Here is a 25,830-nt window from a genome sequence, read left to right on the forward strand (position 1 = left end):
TACAAATAGGACAATCATAGTCAGTACATCATAACCTTTCCAATGATGTCTCACATGACCCATCTTGCATAAAACATACCTTAATTATGCCATATTCATATCATAACAATAGCTGTATGAAGAATATGGGGTGTAGAGTCACAGGACCTATCCTCCATCACCATATCTAGCTCTTTTTTGAACCCCGGTTATACTTCTGGGCTTCACAACATCCCCTGGCAATGAGTTCCACAGGTTGACTGTGCATTGTGTGAAGTACTTCCTTCTGTTTGTTTTAAACCTGCTGCCTATTAGTTTCATTGGGTGACCCCTAGTTCTTGTGTTATGTGAAGGAATAAATAATATTTCCATGTTCATTTTCTCTATACCAGTTGTGATTTTTATAGACCTCTATCATATCCCCCTTAGTCTTTTCTTTTCTAAGATGAACAGTCCCAGTCTTTATAATCTCTCCTCATATGGAAGCTGTTCCATACCCTTACTCATTTTTGTTGCCCTTCTCTGTACTTTTCCCAATTCTAATAGATCTTTTTTGAGGTGGGGCAACCACCTCCGCACGCAGTATTTAAGGTGTGGATGTACCATGCGTTTATATAGAGGCAATATGATATTTTCTGTCTGATTATCTATCCCTTTCTCAGTGGTTCCCAACATTCTGTTCGCTTTTTTGACTGACGCTGCACATTGAGTGGCTGTTTTCAGAGAACTAACCACTCTGACTCCAAGATCTCTTTCTTGAGTGAAAACAGCTCATTCAGACCCCATCATTTCATATGTATAGTTGGGATTTTTTCCCCCCAATGTGCATTCCTTTGCAATTATCAACATTGAATTTTCACTGTTCCAACCCTATGATTGGTCACCCAAATCATATGGTGTGGTTTCTGCTCCCTGATTAGATAATCAGAACTTTTATAGTTCCCAGCATGCATCAGTGTTCACACAAAAGCACATGGTCATGAATATCATGGGGTGTGCCTGCTCTGTATTGCCCCCTGCTGGCTGAGTATGGTGCTGCAGGCACTCCCTGCATCAGTTTCCTCCTCCCCAGGTCTTTCTGTCTTTCCCAGGGTTCACATGGCCCAGCCCTCCAGCTGAATCACTGTGTTCAATGCCATGTCAGAGTAACAAGTCCAAACAAAAGTCCCATGTCAACAAAAGGTCCTTCTAGCCTTCAGGGCTTCTCTTCAGCTTGATCTCTGGGTCTTATTCCCTGTCCCTTCTGGGTTACTGTTCAGTCTTGCTCTGGCATAGAGCCCTGACTCCCAACGTCCTTACCTGGAGTTCCCTTGCAGTCTCCTGCAGTCCCTTGCTCATGGCCTTCACCTGGTCTCTGGGGGTCTTCCCTCAAACTGGAGTTCTCAGCCCTTTTGAATGAAATCATTCAGCTAATCAGGATCAGCTGAGGGTGTGGCTAATCTGGCACGGCTGTGGCTAAGCCCAACTGCCCTTAAAAGGCCGGCCAGCCTGTGACAATGTCCAAACCAAGGTCTTCATGGAAATACTGGTTCCCCGGGTACACTGGGGTGAACAAAGCTTTGGCTGTGAGAATGTTCCTGAACCAGGTGAAATTCACCCCGTGCAGAGGGCCCCATGGGCTTGCACTGGCCCTTCTGCACAAGGGTGAATTTCACCCGCCCTGAATAGACTCAACTGGCTTTATTCACACTCTCATCAGCAGATCCTTCTTTGTAGTATTCACCCAGCTCTTTCCAAACCCCACACTGAAAACCAGGCTGGGAGAGGTGGTGTGGAAAGAGAAAAGCATTCACAGTTCACCAGCAATGAACCCTCTTCTCCTTTTCTTTTGATCTCTTCCATCCATTCCCTTTTCCCCCTTTGCACTCCTCTCACATGTCAGCTGTCTAACATGCTGATACTGTTCATCCTAGCACAGGGGTGGGTCCTACTGGGGAAGGATTAAGTGGGTTCTGCTATCTCACCAGTGCAAGTAGCTCCTTACCTCACTCCAGATGTAAGGGAGGTGGGAGTGGCTGGCCAAAGGCAGAGATGATTTAGGGTGTGGGCTGAGCAATCTTCAGGGAGGAGGCCACGTCCAGAGAGGAAGCTGATTTCTCGCTTAATAAAGCCAACCCGAGGAAGGGTGTGAGCTTGGATTTTCCCTGGTGCATGTGGACTTTCTTTTTAAGGCCAATTGAGATAGCCACCTGCTCATCCTGTCTTGCTATTGCACCATTCTTCACTTCCTTGTGAGGCCCTGGCTGGTGTAAAACAGGAGCGGTGCAGTGGTAACAATAGTGAAATTGATGGTGTAAAACTGGAGAGAGTCAGGCAGTGGTGACTCCGACCCTTAGCTGGGGGCTGTAACAAGTGCCCCTTTAGTGTGTCTTTGGCCCAATTTCTGCCCCCTCTTTCGCCCATCCATTGGGTTGCTGACATAACTGAGGGCAGAATCTTGCCTTTGACCTGAGCCATTCTTTCTTTCCTTCATTCTGCTTTCTCTGACCCCTCCTGCTCTCGTCTATGCTTTTTAGCTTTGCATTCTTCCTCCATCTTCTCTATTGGGGGGGGATTGGTGAAAGGGGAACATAAGTGACCTTCATACACCTCTCGGGTCCTCGGAACCCTCCTCCTAGCCCCCCCGTCACATTCCCCATTCCAGCTGAGAAGCGCTGGGTGCAGTTCTCTGTCACAGCCCTTGTGCTGTGTAAGGTGTTGCTCTAAGATGCATCAGGCTTGCAGAAATTGGAAGCCCCATAATAGGCACAGGTGCAAAATGAAAAGATCTCCATTTAATGCACGGATTAGCAGGCTTCATTGATCAGCATTCCCCCTGCAGGCAGGGTGGCCAGGTTTCATCTGGCTTGAAAGTTTGTTTCTTTCACCAACCCAGGTTGGTCCAATAAAAGATATTACCTCCCCACCTTGTCTCGCTCATATAAGAACATAAGAAAGGCCGTACCGGGTCAGACCAAAGGTCCATCTAGCCCAGTATCCTGTCTACCGACAGAGGCCAATGCCAGGTGCCCCAGAGGGAGTGAACCTAACCGGTAATGATCAAGTGATCCCTCTCCTGCCATCCATCTCCACCCTCTGACAAACAGAGGCTAGGCACACCATTCCTTACCCATCCTGGCTAATAGTCATTCATGGACTGAACCTCCATGAATTTATCCAGTTCTCTTTTAAACACTGTTATAGTCCTAGTCTTCACAACCTCCTCAGGCAAGGAGTTCCACAGGTTGACTGTGTGCTGTTTTGTATCCTGGGACCCACACGGTTGCATCACTGCAAAGGTACAATTCATCAATTCCTGTTTGAGATCAAGACTCCTCTGGATACAACTACAAATGCCACGTTGACTGGGGGGCTTCCCGGCTTTCTTTTTGCTTCAGAGTTGTCCAGTTGCCACACGCACCCAGGAGAGGATGTAAGTGTAACATCCCGGGGTGGTGAACCCAGCACCTCTAGACCCATGAGTGTCTATATGAGCGAAAGACTCACAGCTGTCAAACAAGAGGCAACAGCAGGCGTCTCACCGTCTACAGTGGTCCAGCCACTACAGCCAGGCAAAGGCCCCACCTGGGTCACCACACAGGAGAAAGCGGGAGAGGGCTAGTCTCCAATGACAGACTAGCTTCCGGGCCATGTACACGGCCAGCCCCGCCTGAGGCCTCTGTATCCCTAACACAGAGATCATGCCTCCCTGGGGGCATACGCGGGAATTTAAATCCCAGCACTTTTGGAGGGGCATGTTCTGTGCCCCCACCAGGGCCCTGGGGGCCGGAGAAGCTCTGTAGCCTCCTTGCCAGGACCCTGGGGGCTGGAGAAGCTCTGTGCCCTCCCTGCCAGGGCCCTGGGGGCCAGAGAAGCTCTGTGACCCCCGCCTATTATTGGGGGGCCCATGTCCCTGCTTGCCCTCCCTTGTGCACCCCCCTGGCTGCCTCTTAGCTAGACAAGCCTTCTGCAGGCGAGGTTGGGATTCGTTTCCTAACGAACTCTTTGCACAGCGTCTCTCTGGGGCGATCAGAAGGAGGGAGACTTTGAGGGTGGTGCTGACACACCAGATGAGAAATCCTCCGTCGGGGGAGATGCTTTGAAAGCTGCCTTAGCATTAATCCTTCTTGATGTATGAAGCTGGGCAGGGCTGGGGATGGAGGGGGGCTCTTTGGCTCACGTTGTCTGGTTTGGAAAGGGTTTTCTGAGTAGCTAAGCCGGAGAAGAGGGTGTAACCCGTTGCCTAAGAGCAACAGCTTCCTGGTAACTGGCTAAGAAAATCTTTCCAATTTCTCTCTACCCCTCGGCGTGAGCCAAGCAAGGTCTTCAAAGCCAGGCAGTGGGAGGTGAAGGAGACACCACAGTCGTTTTTTTCACAATAGGCTGCACCACGTGCTTCACAAACCTGGGTTCATTAATAGAAGCCATTGTTTAGTTACGGGGTCACCATTGGGGAAACTGAGGCACGGAGCCAGTTAGGGCCAAATCATGCTGAAGTCCCACATGGTAGCACAGAGGTGGGGTAAGGCCCCTACACTACCCAGTGCAGCTGCATCCTAGACCTGGGAGAGCAGGGGCTGCTCACTTAATACAGTCTCCCACAAACAAATGGTAATAGGGGGTGCCGTGGCTGGTGGAAAGGGCTGACTCTACAGGGTGATGGTACATCTTGCAAAGGGGTGGTCCAGTCCAACCACCACCGTTCCCCGCCCAATCCAGCAGACACTGGAAGAGTCAGTGCTTTCCCAGGGCTCAGCAGCAGAGAGCTGCTCCCCACCTCAAACAAGTCTCCGACAGTCACGTGGCCAGGAACTCAACTGCCGCAGCAGACCCCTGCCCTCCCCACTGGACTGGACTGCCCTCATATAGCCACGCGATTCACCATGCTGATACAGCCCCCCATGACTATAGTACCTGAGCACCTCAATTTTAATCTCACAACCCCCCCTGTTATCCCCATTGTACAGAGGGGAAACTGAGGCACGGAGCGACTCAGTGACTCACCAAAGGCAGAACAGGGAATTGGACCCATGGTTCTTCAGGCCTAGGGGACCCATCCACTGGGCCAGCCAACTTCTCTGGAAGGCTACTTCCATCCCCTCCAGCGGAGAGGAGGGCTTTGTCTCAATCTGAATGGCAATGTCTCTACACAAAGCCAGCTGACAAGTCTCCATTGATTAGGAGAAAGCTCTTTCTGTCTCTGTCATTCTTGGTACATCCATTGATTTCCCAGGGGCCCTCTCCGTAGGCTTCATCGCAATTGACCGGAAAATACAGGACGAGCTGGGGATGGGATTGTAACTGGAACGGGCTCTAGAGGACTTTGCTGAGAAGCCTGTCTCTGTGTGACAGCTTAATCAGATTCAGCCGGAAGATGGGAAGGGTCTGTGGCGTTGTTACAGGCTGTCAGGAGAACGCCTTTTGTCTTGGCAGCTGCCAGTCAGTAACTTGCTTGGTAGAAAATGCTCCTTTCCCCAGACACGCAGAGAGGACCCTGGGGCATGGGGAGGTTGGTAATGCTGCTCCAAGCCAGGCAGGGTAGTCCAGCGGTTAGAGTAGCGGGGAAGCTAGCAGAGTGCGGTTCTATTAGCAAGTCTCCCACTTGCTCACCGGCTGACTGTGGGCAAAGCATTTAAACTCTATGACTGACATTTCCAAAGAAACCCAGGGGAGTTAGGTGTCACGCTCCCATTGGAATTCAGTGGCAATTGGGTGCCTAACTCCCCAAGGATGGGGTTTTCAAAGGCAGCTGCGTGTCTCAGTTTCCCCATCACTAAAAGAGACCATCACAACCTGGATCTGAATTTTGTGGCCAGTGCCCAGCTCTGCTTCGGGATGAGGCTGCTCCGGTTGCAGGTGAAATACGCCATTTTGAAATGAAACCAGGTGAGAGAAAACCCCCGTCCCCGTGGTTCCAGTGGAGTTTTGCTGTGCGCATCTGGGTTCCTTCAAACCTGAAACAAAGTGAAAGTCATGGGGATGTGAAACACACGTAGATTTGAGCCAGAGGAATTGCTCACCTTCTCTGCAACACCTGTACTAGCTCGAGCTGCCGGGTGACCCTGTACGAATGACTTGTTCAAGGGCCATCAAGATGCGATTACTTCTGAAGGAAGCTGGTTAGCCCTTCAAGTCTGAACTAGGTCCCGTTCTTGAAGAATGATGCGCTCATGGAAGGGAGGTGAGGCCAAGACACCAAAGAGAGCAAACTGGGAAACTCAGCTACATTCCCTTCCTACCCACCTGCCGCCCGCCCATCTCCTAAAATACTAACATGCCGCACCCTAGAGATGACAATGGATTTGTCTGGCCTTTGGTGAGAGGAGATGCAAAGATCGAAGGGCTAAACCGGTGAGTCCCTCACACAGCATCTTACAACCAGGGTACTCTGATCTCTTCTCCTCACCCTCTGCTCTCACACACCATTTCCGAGTGGGGAACAATGCTGGTCTATTGCTCACAGCGCTGGTCATTAGGAAGCTGTGGCCAGCCGCTACAGAGACACCAGACCAAATACCCCAGAGACCTCATTTCATACCGGACATGTGTACTGCATGATACGATTGGCCAGGGGACTCATCTGCATTTGCTTCCTTCCAGCACGCAATGGGGCAGCGCTGCGTTTGGACCCCAGTGACAGGATGGGGCTTTCTTGGACCCTTCTCCTTAGCTCAGAGCGGAGCAGAGGACGAGAGCTCAGCCACCGGCTCGGGATTTGTGATGAACGACCCAGAACACAGCCCTGATGAACCTGGGACTGGTCCCCCTAAAGCCTCCACCTGTGCAGCCTCACGTTCCACACCCCGTGGTCTTGTGGATCAAACAGCTGCACGGGAAGAACTGGGCCATCTCGAGAACCTGCTGCAGGCCACCAGCGGCACCCTGAGAGCCTACAGAACACAGCAAGTCTAGAGGGCGGAAAGCGCAGGTACCAGGATCTCATTTCTGAAGCACTGAGCGCTATCAGAGGGGCCAACCGGGAGTTCTCTGAGAACCCGGACAAGCTGACCAGCCCCATGGGGCAGAGAAGAGAAGGACAGATGGGAAATAGCCCTCAGCTTGGTTGGAATTGAACCAGGAGCCACTAGAGATGAAGACATGTTTCTACAGCTTCCACTAGAGAGACAGACTCTGTAATTGCAGCTCTAACAGACTCACGTCCTCTGTGGGTCAGGGACACACAACTCACACTGACCTGTGGGTTACACCAGCAAATCACATTGAAGCTCTTGGCAGACCTGCAAGGCAAATTCCCTCCTGTTGAGATGCTGGTCGGAACCAACATTTCATTTCAGCGAAACGGGCTTTTTCATCAAAGCCCAAACGTTCCCTGGGGACATACTGATTTCCTTTCAACGGGGAGGTTCCAAAGACTGTCTAGGTGAGTGTGGAAGGTATTAGGGATATGGGAGAACTGCCAGCTCTGTGTGATTAAGAAGAGAGGTTTTTTTAACCTAAATTATGCCAAATCAGATTGCTGGGACTTGAACCGGGATCTTTTACAGTTAGGGCTAAGACGAGGACAGAGGCACAGACAGACGCACGCACTTCCAATTTTGGGAACACGTTCACAAGATTTTGTTTTAATTCTGTCCCTCACTAGAGACCCTACAAAGATAAATCCAAGGCATGAGCATGGGATAGAGAGGAAGAAATCTCAGCAATGAAACAGGGCTCCATTTCAACCACAGAGAGTTAAAAAGGAAGGCGACCAGACACTCCATACAATTAATACGAACAATAAGGGAGAAGGAACACAAGCCAAAATAGGGAAAGAACAGATTAAAGAATATTTAGGTAAATTAGATGTATTCGGGTTGGCAGGGTCTGATGAAATTCATTCTAGGGTACTTAGGAACTAGCCGAAGAAATCTTGAAACCATTAGCAATTATCTTTGAGAACACCTAGCGGACAGGTGAGGTCCCAGAGGACTGGAGAAGTGCAAACCTACTACCTATCTTGAAAGAGGGGAACAAAGAGGATCTGGGGAATTATAGACCAATCAGCCTAACTTCAGTACCTGGCAAGATCCTGGAACAAATTATTACAAACTCAATTTGCCAGCCCCTGGAGGAGAACAGGGTTATCAGAAATAGCCAGCGTGGATTTGTCAGGAACAAATCATGCCACACCAAGCTAATTTCCTTCTTTGACAGGGTCACTGGCCTAGTGGATGGGGAGAGAAGCTGTAGACGTGATACAGATTGTTTTTAATAAGGCTTCTGACACAGTCCCATGTGACATGCTCAGAAGCCCGCTAGGGAAAAGTGGCCTCACTGGGTGCACAATGGGGCGTAAGTCCGTATTCAAAGAGTAGTTATCACTAGTTTGCTGTCAAACTGGGGAAAGGTTAAAAAAGTGGCCATGCTTAGCCCTTAGTAAAGAGGACTGAGATCCTCTCTCCCACTGACACGGGGTACTGCAGCCGTGGCATGAAGCTGAAAGCACCCGGACAAACTTCTCCGTCGGCTGTGAAACCCAACCTCAGCCCAAGAGAAAATCTCAAGTGCCTCGAACCGGAGAGTCCAATGCAATCCCATTCTCAGTGAGCCTAACTTCAGCACAGCCACTCATCCAAATCCACCCCACATATTGCCTCAGGAGCGGCAGATTCTGCTCTGAGTGACACTGGAGTGAATCCAGAGTGACCCCAGTGCAGTCTATGCAGATTTAGCCCAGTATAACCAAACAGAATTTAGCCCAGAGCGTCACATTCAGCATGACATAACCGGGACTCGATGTGGTGCATCAGGTGTAGATTGGCCATGCAACAGGTGCAAGAGGCAGAGTTAGTGTGACTCGGATCACATGGGTGTCATTACGGGACAGATCCTCCAGAACATCTGGATGCGTTTTGCTCATGTAACTGGCTGCTTAGCGTGGGTTGAAGGTGGTTTTGTGTCATGGCAGATGTGCAAAGCAGCCAGCGCATCCAGGTGAATCTGACCCCAGGTCTGCGGAGTGCATGTAACTTACACCGATGTGGGAGTCAAATTCAGCGCTTGCGTAAAGGGATGCAACGCACTGGCCTCAATGATATTAGTAAGAGTGGAAGACACTTGCACCAGGGCTGCCTGGAGGAGCCATCTTATCTCACCCCCTCCTGGTAGCTGCTGTTCCTGCTACATCTCTTCCCACCACCACCCCAGAATGTAAATTGCCCCTCACCCTGCATGAGCTCGGAGCTGTAAATCCGGACCTGTTACACTGCATTGCAATGTACACCTATTTCCTGACCAGCTTATGCCTGGTGTGTTATTTACACCACTGCCAAATCTGGCCCTCTGGCCCCATATGGCAGGAGGAGGGACTGGGGCTTGGCCAGGCATTCCAAGCGGCGGTGCTGAGGTTCTCTCTGGGCAGAACGGGATTTCACTCACCACTCTGGTTTGAGGTACGGAATGTTTCCCCCTCTCCTTCCCCATATCTAAAGGAGTGTGTGGATGGGGTGGGTGGGAAGGGGAAGGTTCCCACTTTCTGTTAGCCAGTGGACGAGAGAGAACACCTCCAGAGCACCCCCTCCTGGCACGGGGGGGCGGGGAGGAGAGGCCTTCAGGCTTCCAATCCTCAGGTCCCACCATGTCTCCCATTAATGTTCCACAGTCCAGAGCATTTAAACAAGATTCCTAATTGTATTGAGTCGTGACACAATTTCCAGTGGCCTACCGGGCCCGAGCCCTCCCTCTTGGCTAAGGGACTGCCCAGCCCTCCATCCAGGGCTGGTCCTGGGCTTCTCTCTGGGCCCTTATAATTGCCCTCCACCAGTTCCACAAAGGCTGGCAAGGAAGTCTTCCAAGAAACAGAACTCAAAGCAGAATCTTCCTCCGAGACATCTCTGCCGGGGCGCAGGCCACAAACCTTCCTCTAGGGCTCTGCGGCCAGGCCACCCCACCTCAGGCCTTTCCCAGTCGGTTGCTGACCCCGGTGGCCCAGGCTCGCCCCATTGGCCTCAGAGGTGGGATTGGCTCACACGACCTTGTTCATGGGGTGAAGAGTTGGCTTGGTGCAGGAAATAGACGGGAAGAGGCACCCTCAATGGGATGATTTTTTGTTAATCTCTTGGTCCTGGCTCGCCATGCGGCTGCTGCTTCGCTTGGTTCAGAGTCTTTCCAGGGCATCGCTGCCCCCTCCCCTCTCTGGCCAGGAGCCAGGGGCCGGGCAGTGGGGAAGGGGTTTATGGGAATCAGAGTCGCCATCCCAGAAGTCAGCTGTCAATTAGAGCTGCCCTAATGTACACCCGGCTGGCCCCGCACTCTGGGCGAGCTTTGCCTTCCCGCCTGATTTGTACCAAACGCAGCCCAGGGCCTTTGTGCTTTTACAGGAGCCCGCCCTGCCAAGAACGGGCCCAGCCCTGCTGGTAAGGGCTGACCAGATCCAAGCCCCCAGGAGCCGTGACTGTGGGTGAAAGCTGTCTGAGCGTCATTCCCATTACACACCACCTTAATCCCTGGGCAAGGGAACAGCCCTCACTCCAGAGGAGCCCCCGGGCCCCGTTACTGCTCCGGTTCCCAAGTAAATCAGAGCGCGGCTGTGGTCCTAGCATGAAATGAGCCTGGGAAAAATGGAGCCGCTGTGCTGAGATCATTCAAGCAACCAAGGAAGGGCTCCGGAGCTGGCAGCGGGATGTGCAGGCTTCCCCCTCAGGCCCCTGGTGGCAATTCAGTGGTGAAACAGGCTGAGCCTGCCCCCTGATTTGCCTGTCATGGGTCCACTCACCGCTAGGGGCGCCTCCTCCTGGCCGCTCTGGGGATTAGCTCCCTTCCGGTGCTGCGCCCTCCTCTGGCCGTCTCTCCACCCGCTGTCCTCTTCCATGGCCTCCTCATGCTCCAGGAGCTTCCTCTGCCTGGCTCAGCCCTCCGGCCGGGTCACTACGGCACTCCCTTCCCGGGTATCAACGTCTTTCAGGGTAAACTCTCCCAGGCAGGCCGCTCTCCACTGCCTGCTCTGTGCCACTTCCCCAGGGCCGGGGAGGGGAACCCGGGCCCACCCTCTACTCCAGGTTCCAGCTCAGAGCCAAGATCTGCAGTGCCCTGTTTTCCCCCTGAGCCTTTCCTAACTGTCTGGCTCCTCCTCACTCTGGGTTTGCCAGGGAGTAACCGTAGAGTCCCTGTCTCTATAGCCCCAACCACCCCTCCCGTCTCCCAGGCAGTGACTGCAGCCCCCGTCTGCGCTCAGCTCCTGGGCTTTATCCGGCCCCTCCTGTTCCTGTCCAGCTGAGTCTCATCTGATTAATCCCGGCTCCCTGGCTTCTCCTCCAGGTGCAGCCTGGGCAGTTCATTGGCCTGCCCCCAGCCAGCCTTGTGTGGGGTGGGCACCCCATCACCTGCCCCACATTGCAGCAGCCTGGGGGAGCCAGAGCAGCTCTGTAGCCTGCCAGCATTGCCAGCCCTATGGAAGCGCTGAGCCATTGAATGGGCAGGGCAAGCTACGGTGCGTCTACACTGCCCAGAAACACCCGCAGCAGCGAGCCTCAGCACCCAGGTCGGCAGCCAGGGACTCCCGCTACTGGCGCTTGGGCTGGAGCCAGGGCTGTGAAACCCGACGAGGGGCAGGTCTCAGAGCCCCAGCTCCACTCCCGGCTGGTTTGAGCCCCACAACACAAGCCCGAGTCTGCAGCCCTGGACTCAGACTTGCCACTGTGGGTGGTTTGTTTTTTGCAGTGTAAACATACCCCAAGAGGCAGTGGGCCGGGGGCCAGGCAAGCAGGAGAAGGCTGCAGGACAGCCCCAGCGGGAGGTGCCAGGGCTCTGTGAGGGAACCAGGCTCTGCCCGCATGGATCCGATCTCAGGATTGGAGCCGGCGATCAGGGCCGGCTCTAACTTTTTTGCCGCCCCAGGCAAAAAAGAGCACTGCCCTGCCGTAAGACACACCCCCCAGCGCCGCGCCGCCGATCCCCCACCCCCCAGCCCCCCCGAGCGCTGCGCTGGGCCGGCGAACCCCATCCCCAGTGCAGCGCCGGGCCGCCCAACCCCCCACACCGCCCGCCCCAGCGCTGGGCCGGGCCGCCCAAATCCCTGGAGCGCCGGGCCGCTCAACCCCCCCGCTCCCCCCCGAGCACCGGGCCGGGCTGGGCGGGGCTGGGCCACCCAAACCCCCAGAGCGCCAGACCGGGCCGCCCAACCTCCACCCCCCCCCCAGCTCCTCGCCCAAACCCCTGCCCCAAGCGCTGGGCCGGACCGGGCCGGGCCGGGCCGCCCAAACCAGCACCCTCCCCGCCCCCACCCCGAGCGCTGCGCCGCGCCGGGCCACCCAAACTCCCACCCCCCCCGAAGCGCCGTGCCAGCCAAACCCCCGCAGCGCCGTGCCGCGCTGGACCAGCCAAACTCCCCAAGCGCCGCACCGCACTGAGCCACCCAACCCCCCGCCCTTCCCCACGCCGCTGAAGCCCCCCCCGCCCCCAGCGCTGTGCCGCCGAAACACCCCCGCGCTGCCTGGCCGAAACAAAAAACAAACAAACAAAAAAAAAACCCCTCGAGCACCCCCCACCACCCCAACATTGGCTGCCCCTTCTGAGGTGCTGCCCCAAGCACGTGCTTGGTCGGCTGGTGCCTAGGGTTACCATATTTCAGCAAGAAAAAAAGAGGACGGGAGGAGCCCCGCCCTAGCCCCGCCCCTGCCCCTCCCACTTCCCGCCCCCCCAGAACCCCCAACCCTCCCCCCGTTCCTTGTCCCCTGACTGCCCCCTCCTGGGACCCCTGCCCCTAACTGCCCCCCAGGACTCCACTCCCTATCTAAGCCTCCCTGCCTCTTGTCCCCTGACTGCCCCAACCCTTATCCACACCCCCACCCCCAGACAGACCCCTGGGACTCCCACGCCCCATCCAACCACTCCCCACCCCCTGACAGCCCCCCCCAGAACTCCCAACCCATCTAAACCCCTCTGCTCCCTGTCCCCTGACTGCTCCGATCCATCTCCCCACCCCTGCCACCTGACAGCCCCCCCCAGAACTCCCAAACACTCCCCCCCTGCTCCTTGTCCCCTGACTGCCCCCTCCTGGGACCCCTGCTCCTAACTGCCCTCCAGAACCCCACCCCCTACCTAAGACTCCCTGTTCCTTGTCCCCTAACTGCCCCCTCCTAAGACCCCCCCCAACTGCCCCCCAGGACCCTACCCCCTACCTGTACCCTGACTGCCCAAAACTTTCTCCACTCCCCCCAAAAAGCCCCCCCCGTTTCTTGACCTCCACCTCCAGAACCTTCCTGCCCCCTGACCTCCTTACCCTGCTGCTCAGAACAGAGTGTTGGGCTCTGTGCAGCCGAGCCGGACACGTGGCTGAGCTCCCCTGCACAACAAAACCTGGTCCCTGGCCCTGCACAACAAAACCCAGTCTGGCCCTGCACAGTGCTGCTGGACTGGGCTGCAAGGGAGCTGCTGGCTCAGAATGCAGGGCTGATCCGGCTCCTCTACAGCTGCTCCTGAGTCCAGCCCGGGACTTCCCTGCAGCCCTCCCAGCCACTCGCTCTGCTAATCCCGGACATTGTGAGTGCTTTACAAATTCCCCCCGGACGCTATTTTTAGCACACAAAAGGAGGACATGTCCGGGTAAATCCGGACGAATGGTAACCCTAACCACTGGTGCCTAGAGCCGGCCCTGCTGGCGATCTGAGCTCCATTGAGATAATGGGCTGCATCCGGAGGTGCTCTGGAGAACGGTGCGGAGCAGGCGTACGAGAGTCCACAGCCATACCAGCTATACGCCAAGGGGCCCAGAAGGGCCCCCCCATCTCCTGCAGTGACGATTAACCCCCTGACTGCCGCCCGCCTGCAACCAAACCTCATCGCACCACAAGCAACGCCGCACACGCAGCAGAGGATGGGCCCGGTGGTGATAGCACCCAGCTGGGCCTGCCCGACCTCCCCTGGGAGGTGTCGCGGGTAAATCAGTTATTGTTAGCGATCTGCTCAGGTCCTGCGAGGGCGGGACCATCTGAGGGTATAGCTAAGTCAGTTCCCATCAGGTCACCTTCACCCCAGGCAGAGGGCCGGCAGGGAAGCCCCCAGGGCAGCTGGTGCTGAGTTGTATGTGCTAGGTGCTGTACAAACTACAGAACACAGAGACAGTCCCTGCCCCAAAGTGCTGCCAGGCTAAGTATAAGATGGAGACAGAGAGGGGAGGACAAGGAAACAAGGAGACAGGGCTGGCCAGTAGGACAGGCTGTGGTCTCTGCACCAGGAGTGGGGGACGCTTCCTAAAACTGGGGGGGGTCACCTGTGCCCAACTAAGTGGTCCTAGTTGTGATCTCTCTCCCTGCCCCTTTTCCCCAAAGCCCCACCCACATGCTGCCCCTTCCCTCCAAAGCCCTGCCCTTGCACCGCCCCTTCTCCCTGAGGCCCCGCCCGCACACTCGGTTTTCTCCGCCCCCTTCCCTTCTTGCTCGCCCTTACAGATGGTAAAAAGTGTGGGGCCCATGCCCCTCCGACACCCCCCCCCCCAACACTTCCGCTCTGCCTGACCATTGTCGAGTCTGTTCTTGGCCTCCTCGCAGAGGAGAGTTTGAAGCAGGGCCCGAAGCAGGGGAAGGAGGTAGCTCTGTGGACAACTAGGGGAGAAAGCAGGAAGGTGCTCGTTGGAAAATGTAACACGCTGGCGATGGAGGCAGGCCTGAGGGACCCATCGGACCGTTAGCTGGACCAGGGCTGCCCAGGGCTATTCCTGTCCCTCTGCACGGGGGTGAATTCCCCTCCCATGGTTCTTTAGACCTGCCTCGAGTTGCCAGCCTTGGATTCCCGCGGCACAAGCGGGCGCGAGGGTCGTTTTTGAAGGACACAGAAGTCTCAGTGTCAGTCAAAACCCTGCTAGGAAAGCTCCCGGTGTCAGCGGAAAGAGCGCCCCCTCTTGCCCCCCCCCCACACTCATACACACAGACACACACATACACACTCCTGTACATTTCACCGCTCCCCTGGAATTCTGTATCCAGCCCTTCGAGCTCCGACCCTGCCAGAAATCAGTCGTTTCTTACAGCTCTAAAATGAACTGCAGTTTTTTAAACTACTCCCCATGGCCTCACTGGCTCAGTGTTGCTTTCCAATCCCTCCTGTGTCCTCCTTTGTGCGCGGATGGCCCCAGAAAGACGAATCGCGATTCCCTGCTCTACAGAACGTGGGACGGCTTGTGAGCTCTGGTCCTTCCCTTAACCAAGGCCAGCTTTTCTGTTGACTCATGCGCCCCCTAGTGGTCGATGCACATTCCCTCCCCGTGCCCCGGCTGTGGTAGCTTCAGCTTTGCTACAACAAGCTCAAATGTCCTAAAACATCAGATCTAACGACCCATCCCCCCACCCCCAGGACAAGCTTCTGCTATTTCTTTGCAACTTTGAACCTCATCCCCACCAAGCAACTTCAGAACGTGACCTGGGCCTGCGCACGCAGAGGAACGTACGAATTCCCACGCTGGATCAGAACCAGGGTCCATCTAGCCCAGTAGCCCGTCTCGGACACTGGCCGGCCCCAGAGCTCTCAGAGGAAGATGTAAGAAACCCTGCGGCAGCAGATGGGGGATAATTAGGGTCACCCACCAACTTTCTAAATGCTGACAACCAGCCCCCCTGCCCTGCCCCCTGCTCCGCCTCTTTCCCCAAGGCTCCGCCCCTTGCTCCGCCTCTTTCCCCAAGACCCCGCCTCCTGCTCCACCACTTCCTCCAGGCCCTGCCCCCTACTCTCTCCTTTCCCCTTCCTGCTTCCCCATAACTGGCTCCACTCCACCTCCTGCCCCCCCACCAGCTGGGCTCCCTCTGCTCTGGGGCTGGCCGGGAGCTGCAGCCCATGACACGGAGCCTGCCTGGCCATGAGATGCAGGTAGGCGCTGGCACCGGCTGAGCAGGGGCTCACATGGGTTGATGACCCGGCACCTCCCAGACCCCTGCCCGCAGTAACCGGACTCTTGGTGTCCGGTCAGTACATCTGACCAGACACTGCCCGGTCCCCTTTTGACCGGACTTTCTGGTCGAAAATCGGGCCCCTGGGAACCCTACATCATCTGCCCCCCATATAGATCTGATGCTGACATCTCACACATCCTCACACCCCTTGTGGCCATGGCAAGCTGGCCCAGGGCTGCCGAAGTGTACAAGAGACAGACTTCTCCCGCTCTGGGGGCTGAGAGAGACAGGTACCATCTGCCCAGCAGTGGGCCACCCCACACCCAGCCTGATTTCTCCTTGCACGGACCCTGAGCACAAATCAAAAGCAACCCCCCCCGATGCTGACGATGAAACCAGAGTGAGTGGGGGGAGATTCGTGCCCCCCGCTGCTTGGGGGACGGCCCCTTGTGGCTATTTGTCCCCAATGAGGAGCACGATTCTGTCTCTTTCATGAACAGGCTTAGTGTGGGCCGGTCGCCTTGGGATAGAAGCAGGGGCCGTCTCTTTAGATGTGTGTGTACAGCTCCTAGCGCAAAGAACGGGAGCCCCATTCCTGGCTGGGAGCCACTGAATACAAACATGAAATAATACCACCACTGACCGTCATGAGGGACAGGACAGACTCCCAAGCCTTAGGGAATTCACTCCCACAATGACAAATGGAATCTGTCCAGAGGGAGAGATTATATCTGTGTGTGTGTGTGTGTGTGTGTGTGTGTGTGTGAGAGAGAGAGAGAGAGAGAGAGAGAGAGAGAGAGCGTGTGTCCACAGGGAGAGATTGTATCTGTGTGTGCATATGTCAGTGCGTGTGTCCAGAGGAACAGATTGTATCTGTGCGTTTGTCCACAGGGAGAGATTGTGTTTGTGTGTATGTGTGTGTGTGTGTGTGTGTGTGAGAAAGAGAGAATGAGAGTGCATATTGCCACAGGGAGAGATTTTATCTGTGTCTGCGTGTGAGTGCGTGTGTCCAGGGGGAGAGACTCTGTGTGTGTGTGTGTGTGTGTGTGTGTGTGTGTGTGTGTGTGTGTGAGAGAGAGAGAGAGAGAGAGAGAGAGAGAGTGTGTATGTCCCCAGGGACAGATTGTATTTGTGTTTGTGTGTCAGTGAGTGTGTCCACAGGGAGAGATTGTATCTGTGCGTGTGTCAGTGCGTGTGTCCGGGGGAGAGATTGTGTGTGTGTGTGTGTACCTGTATTGTAGCCCCTTCCCCTTTATTTTAAGTCCCCAGGACATTTGCTTCCCTCCCCCCAGGCTCTCTCAGACACAATCTGCTCCTGCTCCGGACGAGCTGTGCACTGGAAAGGCTGGTGAATAAATCACGACGCTCCGGTGCTTTACAATCTGGGGCAGTGGCGCCGTTAGCCCCCCACAGAAGAGGAGCCCGACTGAAGCCGGAGTTAGCGGATCTAGTTGTAAAATGAACCCTCCGTCCCCAGGCCCCGAGCCCCCCACTGCAGCCAGCGCTAACTGGATGATTCCGCCGGTGCCTCCTCCCCCTACTCCCTTCATGGCGTCAGGGTCTAGTGTGAGTGCTGGGGAGATCTTCATCACTCTTGCCAGCGCTGGCTGAGATGCAGCATCCCTGAGCAAGGCGGCCACTCAGCCAAGGCGTGAAACCGCCTGGACTGGAGAGATCACAGCTAGGACCACTTCGTTCCTGGAGCACTGGTCAGTGAAGCTGGAGAGAGGAGGAGAAGGGGAGAATAGATCAGTTTGCTCCGGAGCCTGTGATTCTGCTCACCGGGGTGTTGATCAGCCCCTGCTGCGCGGTGGGGGAGCGGTGGGGCTGTGGACAGAGCGGGAGGCTTTCAGTTCTGATTGCACGAAGGAACTTTGGTTGGACAACACTGAGCAGGGCTCCAGCTGGCATCTTCCTTAGCCAGCCCAAACCTTCCTCCTCCCCGCGCTTCGTCCGACAGGTAAGGGGTCTCTTTCTGATCTTGGCAGGTTCGCTAGGAGAAAGCTGCTTTCACGAGAGCACGCCCAGGGAGGTGATATGCATGTGCTTAATAGCACAAGGGCAGCAGAGCAAAGCTTCGCCAGCAAACTCAGCGATGAGGAGAGCAAAGGGACTGGAAGTTTTCTTGCTGGTGCGTGAAGTTCCTTTTAAAACCCTCCTACAGCTGCCTTTGAAATCCAGACACGAAAGACATGGATATATCCAATGAAGCAAACTATCTGCTTCACTGTACAGCCTAGCTGTTATTTTGTACTGTGGTGGCCTTTGAGCTCATCTTTAGCTGCAAGGAAGCACGCACGATCTTACCGTTTTCATTCATAAGATTTACACCGGAGCACTTGAAATACACATCTGCTCACAGCCCTTCACGGTACATATTTCTGTGCAGACGCACACACGCACACACACGCACACACGCTCTGAAACCTGTCTGAAGTAGAGACGGGCGCACTATTCAAACTGAACAATTGATGTTGTTGAATGTTATTAAAGTCATCAAAGAAATTATCCAACAACTAACCAGCTCCATGATTAGCCTGTCCCTCCTAGGATAAAACACCCGGTAGACGAACAGGTAAGTGACTAAAGAAATGTGGCTCTTAATTTATAGGTGAAGCACAATGGCCCCAGACTGTGAGCGTTTGGGAAGCTTTAAGGTGGCTGCGTAAGACAAGGAGTTGTTGCCTGGAAAGGAGACGAGTGTCCAGAGAAAGCATCCTCAAATGTTCCTGCTCACAAGGGACACAAGAGAAATGGAACCTGGCTGTTAAAGGCGAGCCGTGAAGAAAAGGATCTCTGCCGGGCGTGCGGCTAAACGGTACGTACTGATTTATTACGCACAGTTCAGCTGGAATTCCTAGATGATAAAGCGAATGATGCGATGTGCAGAATTACTCAGTTCGGTAAATGTACCGGTGTCCTTAGGGAACGTTTCCATATGTATAGCTAGATGCGTGTACGTCAAATCTTTGTCTCTCGCACATGAATATGGTACACATCACAAAGTCGCACATCCCTCATTCACACACACACACACGTCACGTCACACAACACACATGACACATGGCAGGCGCAAAACACCCAGCCCCACACATTACTCAAAACAGTCACACAACACCCATATGACACATACCAGCCACACAATGCCCATCCATGCACACATTACACATCCCAGTCACACAACACATATTACAGACACACACACATACAAAAGTCACACACACACACTCTCACAATCTTAGTTTCAAAGGTTTTACCTTGCCTGGACCTATGTATTTCTCCCTCTGCTATTATTTGTCTATTTATCTCTGCAAAGTCTTCAGCTATTGTGTGTATAAAATGCTCAACTTTCTTTTGCATCACATTGTATAATTATGCCCATAGAGATGGAGTAATGTAGGCAAAGTCCATTGTATGCATTGCCGATTGTTTCACTTACATTTAGATTTCTTCTCCAGATCCGGGGGCGGGGGGGGGTAGTATCTGTAATTTTCTTTTCGACACACACGAGTGAGCATTATTTCTTCTTTTGTCTTCAAACCCTTTTACCATCAGTGCATTCATCAACGCAGCGGCAAGCTGGCAACTGTTCAAGAGATAATGATGAGTTAACAAGGTCTTTTTTTTCCTTAAACGAGTCAGTAAAAATGAAGCCCAACGAAGCATCTTATTTACTAAATAAACTCATCCCGCTTCAGATTTGCGCTGAGATCTTTGCTGAATCCATCTCTGCGGGGATTAAATGCCTAGGTCTTTGGAACGGCATCTAGTGAGCGCTCCTTTTGGAACTCGGGGTCAGATCTGGACAAAGTACAGTTACGAACACGAGCAGGGGTCTTTTCATTTTAAAACCAGTGAGAGAGGCGATGCAGGCCAAAGATGCCCTATGTATTCCCTTCCCCTTTCGTGCTCTGATCAACAGCTGCTTTTCCAATTAATATGATCTATAGACTGGACTCTGGCCGTGCCGCATACAAATTCTGCCTTCTGGTCTTTTTCCAAGCACTGCCAATATCCTTTCCCTCCTCAAAGGAGGTGTCTTTCCTCCTGGGCAAAGGAATTGAAAGATTCCTATGATGAAGTTGAGAAGATTAGAGAGACTCCTTCTCTTTCAGAATTGAATTATATTAGTGACTCCGTTTTCCCCCTTCCCAAGGAGTGAGATCTCAGTAGGTACAAGGAATCCAAGAGTCTCTCGGCTCCCTTTGGGTTCAGGACCCAAGGCAAATGAGAGCCACCCAATGAATTTGTTTTCCAAGCTTCAGGGGAAAAGCTCATGGGTACCAGGCCAGATTCTGTACCCACTGCATCCCCTTTGTGCTGCCCCATTGGTGCAAAGGGGACAGAAAGCTGCCCTGGCAAAGGAGCTGGGGATGCCCCAGGTGGTGTATAGCCAGTGTAACTCCAATAATCTTAGCTGGTGAAATGGCCATCTCGGAGGTGTGTACCTAGAGCAGCCCCAAGACTGCTCTAATTTGCGCTGGGGAGTGAATATGGCCCTGCCTGTCACCCAGATCAGGGGAGGCTGGACGGAGCTAGAAAGCCAGCTACACCATCCCACCTCGGTCCTGTTCCAGCTGAAGGTCTGGCCCATCTGCTCCAAATGCACCAGCCGGGGTCATTACTCAGGCTAACCTTCCACAGGTTTCAGTGGGTGTTCTGTCTGACAAAGTGCTTTGGGATGGGGCCCACTGGCAGAATCCAGACACACACACCTCCCGCTCGGCTCCATCTTACTTCCCTCAGGTTTTTCAAAACAGGGGTGTTAGCTCTGGTTATTTCTAGGAAACGTACTTTGCATGTACGTAGCCCTTTTCAGCTGCTCTCAAAGGCTCTAGCAGATTTATAGCACCTTACAAATGGGGAAACTGAGGCACCAAGCGGTCAAGCAGCTCATGATTGCACAGGGAACCAGTGGCACAGATGGTATTTGAGCCCAGGTCTTCCAACACCCAGCCCTGTGTTCTAGCCATTAGACCACGCTGCCCCATCAGCCTCCCTCCTGCCCCCCCCCACCTACTCAAGCTCACACCACTGGAGGCACATGCAGCCAATAAGCAACAATCGGAGCTGGGTAGTGCAATCTTAGGATACGAAACCCTTTCCCACCCTGCTGGAACTGACTTTTCCCTGCTCTGAAGGGCCGGGCAAGGCAGGTTGTAGTGACTGGGATTTCGCTGGCTGTCATTGGTCTGACATCTCCCGTGACGCAGCACGCTCTGCTTGGAAACAAAGGGCAGTCCCCTCTGCACGGCCCCCAGCCCTGGCCCTCCTGAGGGCAGCCACATTGCCGGTCATCTCCTGCCTCCGTGCCCAGAAGGGGAAACGCCTCGTGTGTTCTCCCCTCTCCCCGCAGACACTGAGCTGAGGGTCAGCCTGGGCCTGGCTTCAGCTGGACGGGATGCTCAGAACTGGGGAACTGCTGCACAGGGCTTTCCCCAGGGCCGGCCAGAGATGTTAACAGCAACGGCTGCTCTGCAGTAGGGACGGCAGCAGTTTAATGGGCAGCAGGTTGAAAACAAACAAAAGGAAGTGTCAACCTGTGGAACTCCTTGCCAGAGGATGTTGTGAAGGCCAAGATTATAACAGAGTTCAAAAGAGAACTAGATAAGTTCATGGAGGATAGGTCCATCAATGGCTATTAGCCAGGATGGGCAGGAATGGTGTCCCTAGCCTCTGTTTGCCAGACGCTGGGAATGGGCGACCATGGATGGATCACTTGATGATTGCCTGTTCTGTTCATTCCCTCTGAAGCACCTGGCATTGGCCTCTGTTGGCAGACAGGACACTGGGCTAGATGGACCTTTGGTCTGACCCAGTGTGGCCGTTCTTATGTTCTTAATGTCCGGTGCTGCAGTGAGGCCTAGGGGTGTCTGTCTGTCCCGTGTCCCTTCTGTCTCTTAGCTCTTCCAATGGCTGCCTCCCTCCCCCCACTGCCATGAGATGCTCAGACGGCTGCATCGCTGCCTGACTCATGGGCGTCTCCTTGCAAAACTGCCCCCACTGAGCGATTGCCCCTGGCGCCTGACAGCTGCTTCTGGTCACGGGTGCTCTGTAAACACTTCAGTTGGATTCGTGCATACAGCAGCCTCAACCTCCTTCCCCCCGCGGCTCCCCGGGCTCCACAGCATGGAGCCCTGACAACCCCATGGGCTCTGCAGCTTCCCCGGGCTACTGGGGTGTGAGGGGTCCCTCGGAGTGGAAGACCATCCACCGGGGTGTCCCCAGTCAGGGCTTCCGCACGTAGGCCGCCCGTATTGCCTAATAAGCCGTTGCATCCTCCGAGCCTCCCAGCCGAATGACGTGACGCTTGACGGGGTCCCTGAAGCACCAACGCCTTCTCCTGGACGTGGCGCTGCTAGAAAAATGGCAGCGCCAGCGGCTCTCGGCTCCCCGCTGCAGCCGCCCGGTCCTTGGCACTGCGTGGGGAGGAATTGGGAAGCTGCCGTCGCTGCCTTTGCCCGGATGAGCCCAGAGATTTTGCATCAAGGTCCTGGGTAAAGCAGTAAAAGGGCATAAGGGACGTAGGCACCTTGGTACTGTTTTACAGTATCTTGGGCACTCGGGCCCAGCCCCTCAAAGGTGCCTAGGTGCCCATTTCCCAGGGAAATCACTGCCTGGGGCATGAACTGAGATGAGGAAGAAATCTCTACTGCGTACGGGCACAATCAGGGGGACCATCCTCCGAAGCACCTGGCATTAGAGATTGTCAGAGGCTGGGTAGGATAGACCCGTTGGTCTGCTCTGATGCAGAAACTCCCCTGCTCCAAAACATCTGAAATTATCGCATAACGTGCACACCGAAGGCTGCAATTCACCTCTCTCACCCTCCTGCAAAGTGGGTATTTTGCTTCCTGTAAGTTGCCGCACAGCTTGATAAATCAGCCAGGTGTGTGAGAGTCCACGGGGCCTGGAAACACTGGAAGGAACCTACAGATCTTCATTTGGTTTTGTGATCCTGCAACAACCCACCACTGTGGTACCATCAACAGGAATTGACTCCACGGCCTCTAACATAAGAACGGCCATACTGGGTCAGACCAATGGTCCATCTAGCCCAGTGTCCTGTCTGCTGACAGTGGCCAATGCCAAGTGGTTCAGAGGGAATGAACAGAACAGGGCAATTATTAAATGATCCATCCCCATCATCCACTCCCAGCTTTTGGCAAACATAGGCTAGGGACACTCAGAGCACGGTTTTACATCCCTGCCCGTGTTGGCTAATAGCCATTGATGGATCCATCCTCCATGAATTTATCTAGTTCTTTTTTGAATCCTGTTATAGTCTTGACCTTCCCAACATCCTCAGGCAAGGAGTTCCACAGCTCGACTGTGCATTGTGTGAAGAAATACTTCCTTTTGTTTGTTTTAAACCTGCGGCCTATTAATTTCATTGGGTGACCCCTAGTTCTTGTGTTATGTGAAGGAGTAAATAACTCTTCCTTATTCACTTTCTCCGCACCAGTCAAGATTCTGTAGACCCCTATCATATCCCCCCTTAGTCGCCTCTTTTCCAAGCTGAACAGTTCCAGTCTTTTTAATCTCTCTTCACATAGAAGCTATTCCGTACCCTGAATCATATTAGTTGCCCTTTTCTGTACCTTTTCCTATATATATATATATATTTGAGATGAGGCGACTAGCTCCGTACGCAGTATTCAAGATGTGGTTGTACCATGGATTTATACAGAGGCAATATGATATTTTCTGTCTTAGTACCTATCCCTCTCCTAATGATTCCCAACACGCTGTTTGCTTTTTTGACTGTCCCTACACATTGAGTGGATGTTTTCGGAGCACTATCCACAAGGACTCTTTAAGCGTGTGGACTCACCCCTGCAGCGCCTCCTGCTGGTCTCTCAGGGAATTAGCTCCATTTCCAGCCTAGAGCGCCCTCTGCAGGCCGGTGATCCACCTCAGCTTGGCCCCCGTGTCCCTCCCAGACTCCGGTGGCCGTTTTCTCTGGGGTGCTGCCCCCTGGCAATACCCCCACAATCTCTGTGGGTCTCCCTTCCCCAGGGAACCCCCACCCATTACCCCCACCTCGCCTGTCTGGGCTACTGCCAGTCCTTACCTAGCCCCCGCTCCCTGGGGCAGACTGCAGTATAAAAGCCACTCATCACAGGCAAGGGGGTTTGACCTCCTACCTTCTTCCACCACCCAGTACCTCTATGGGCCTGGAACCAGGCCCTGCAGCCTGGGAAGTCGCCAGCCTAGAGCTCCCCTGCTCCTCTGGCCTTTCCCCAGCCCTGCTTATTCCCCTGCAGCCAGGCTGGTCGCCAGGGTTTTGGCCGCCCCAAGCGATCTGCGGCGGCAATTCGGCGGGAGGTCCTTCGCTCCGAGCGGGAGTGAGGGACCGTCCGCCGAACAGCTGGATGTGCCGCCCCTCTCCGGAGCGGCCGCCCCAAGCACCTGCTTGCCAGGCTGGTGCCTGGAGCCGGCCCTGCTGGTCTCCCTCCACAGCTAGAGGAGAGACTCTGCTCAGCTTCTGGGTGCCCTGATTGGGGCGTGGCCCAGCTGCAGCTCCTTCCCCAATCAGCTTGGGCTTTTTCTCCTAGCCCCGAGCCCTCTCCCAGGGCTGGCTTCTCCCCCGTCAGGGCTGGAGCGGGTAACCACCCCGCTACAGACTCCGAGGTCTCTTTCTGGAGTGGTAACAGCTAATTTAGACCCCATCCTTTTATCTGTAGAGTCGGGGTTATGTGTTCCAATGGGCTTTGCATTTATCAGTGTAGTATTTCCCCGCCAAGGGCAATCCCCTACTATTTGAGCTCAAGATTCGCTTCATTAGATGGCTCTGTAGTAGGCTGGTTTTTTGTATATGGACCTGCCTCATCGTGGAAACGCCAATAGCTTTGCTAATTGCCTGTGCTATACAGTAGCTGCTGTGAACCCCTTATGGCATTGCTCTCTTTACACCCCTTATGTAGCACTAGGGCTTGGGGAAGCCCAGCAGATCCCAGGAGACCTCCAGCAGCGATAGGGCCCTTGGGAAGTCCATGCGCTCGTCAGCAGCGCTAGAGCCCCTCTGCCACAAAACTGGGCCAAATCCTAGGTGTACGAACCCCAAAGGGCACTGGAAATGCTGCTACTCTTTAGCTATAAGGGGCCCGTGCTGCATCGAGGGGAAATCAATGTAGACTCATCGGGAGAGCTCTGCAGTTAGTGTAACTCCAGCACCACTCCATTGACTTCAGTGCTCAAACAAGCGAAAACCTGGCTGAAAACCGAGGTCTCCGGGGCCCGTTCTAGGTTAAGCCTGGCCCGGCCCCATCGGGGCCCTCTGAACGGGCGTCTAACAGCAGTGTCCTCTCGTTCTGGCTTTCTAGGAACAAGGTGGCCCGAATGCAGCACATCTGAAGGAATGCAGCTCATCCCACTGCGTGGACTAGCCCCTGGGATCAGCGCGGGTTAAAAATCGGAGCCGGGCGCAGCGTGCAGAGGGACTGGAAGCCATCCGAGTAGCAGCCACACTTCAGACAGCCCCTCAGTTCTCCCTGCTGCTCTGCCCGCCCCCAACTCGGCAGCTCCCCACCTCCTTACTAAAGGACAGCGGAGAGCCACTTGTTAACTCTCAGGGGACCTCCCCTCCCCAGCGGGAGGTCTCTGCTAAGCCGCATCCGCTGCCACCATCCACCCAGCTTCACACCCCGCTCTCTTTCGCCCCCTGGCGAAGACTTTGCAAATGAAAGCTGCGGTGCTGGGGATTGCAGCCTGTGGGAGGATCAGCGTAACGGGACAGGGTGGGAAGCAGTGGTGCCGGCCTCCCGGAACATGGATCGATTCGCCAGCAGATTCCCACCTCTTAGGAACATGGCCTTGTGGTGCTTCATCCTGCTCCGATCAGGTAAGGGACTGCGGTGAATAATGAGATTTGCCAAAGGCCAGTGGTAGGACCACAGGCCGGGGAGCCAGGAACTCCTGGGTTCTAATCCCGGTGCTGCTCCTTGGGGCCTTGGCCAGGTTGTTTGACCTCTATGAGCTTATTTCCCCATCTGTAAAATGCTTTGAAAATTAAAAGCTACTGTTTAAATGCCACATATAACAACTG

The 25,830-nt window shown here is 54.4% G+C and overlaps 1 protein-coding gene across 1 annotated transcript in view; it reads left to right on the plus strand.

Annotated features, from left to right (window-relative positions):
* The first annotated feature begins 17,123 nt into the window (after positions 1-17,123).
* The window catches only part of CHRNA2 (cholinergic receptor nicotinic alpha 2 subunit), a 33,146-nt gene continuing 24,439 nt past the window's right edge, over positions 17,124-25,830 (plus strand). The window contains exons 1-3 of the mRNA XM_042848864.2: positions 17,124-17,742; positions 18,394-18,600; positions 25,109-25,626. Of these exons, the coding sequence (XP_042704798.2) occupies positions 25,554-25,626 (73 nt within the window). The 5' untranslated portion in view covers positions 17,124-17,742; positions 18,394-18,600; positions 25,109-25,553. The remainder of the gene's footprint in view (positions 17,743-18,393; positions 18,601-25,108; positions 25,627-25,830) is intronic.

Source organism: Chrysemys picta, chromosome 3 (genome assembly GCF_011386835.1).
Source record: "Chrysemys picta bellii isolate R12L10 chromosome 3, ASM1138683v2, whole genome shotgun sequence".
Taxonomy (NCBI): domain Eukaryota; kingdom Metazoa; phylum Chordata; order Testudines; family Emydidae; genus Chrysemys; species Chrysemys picta.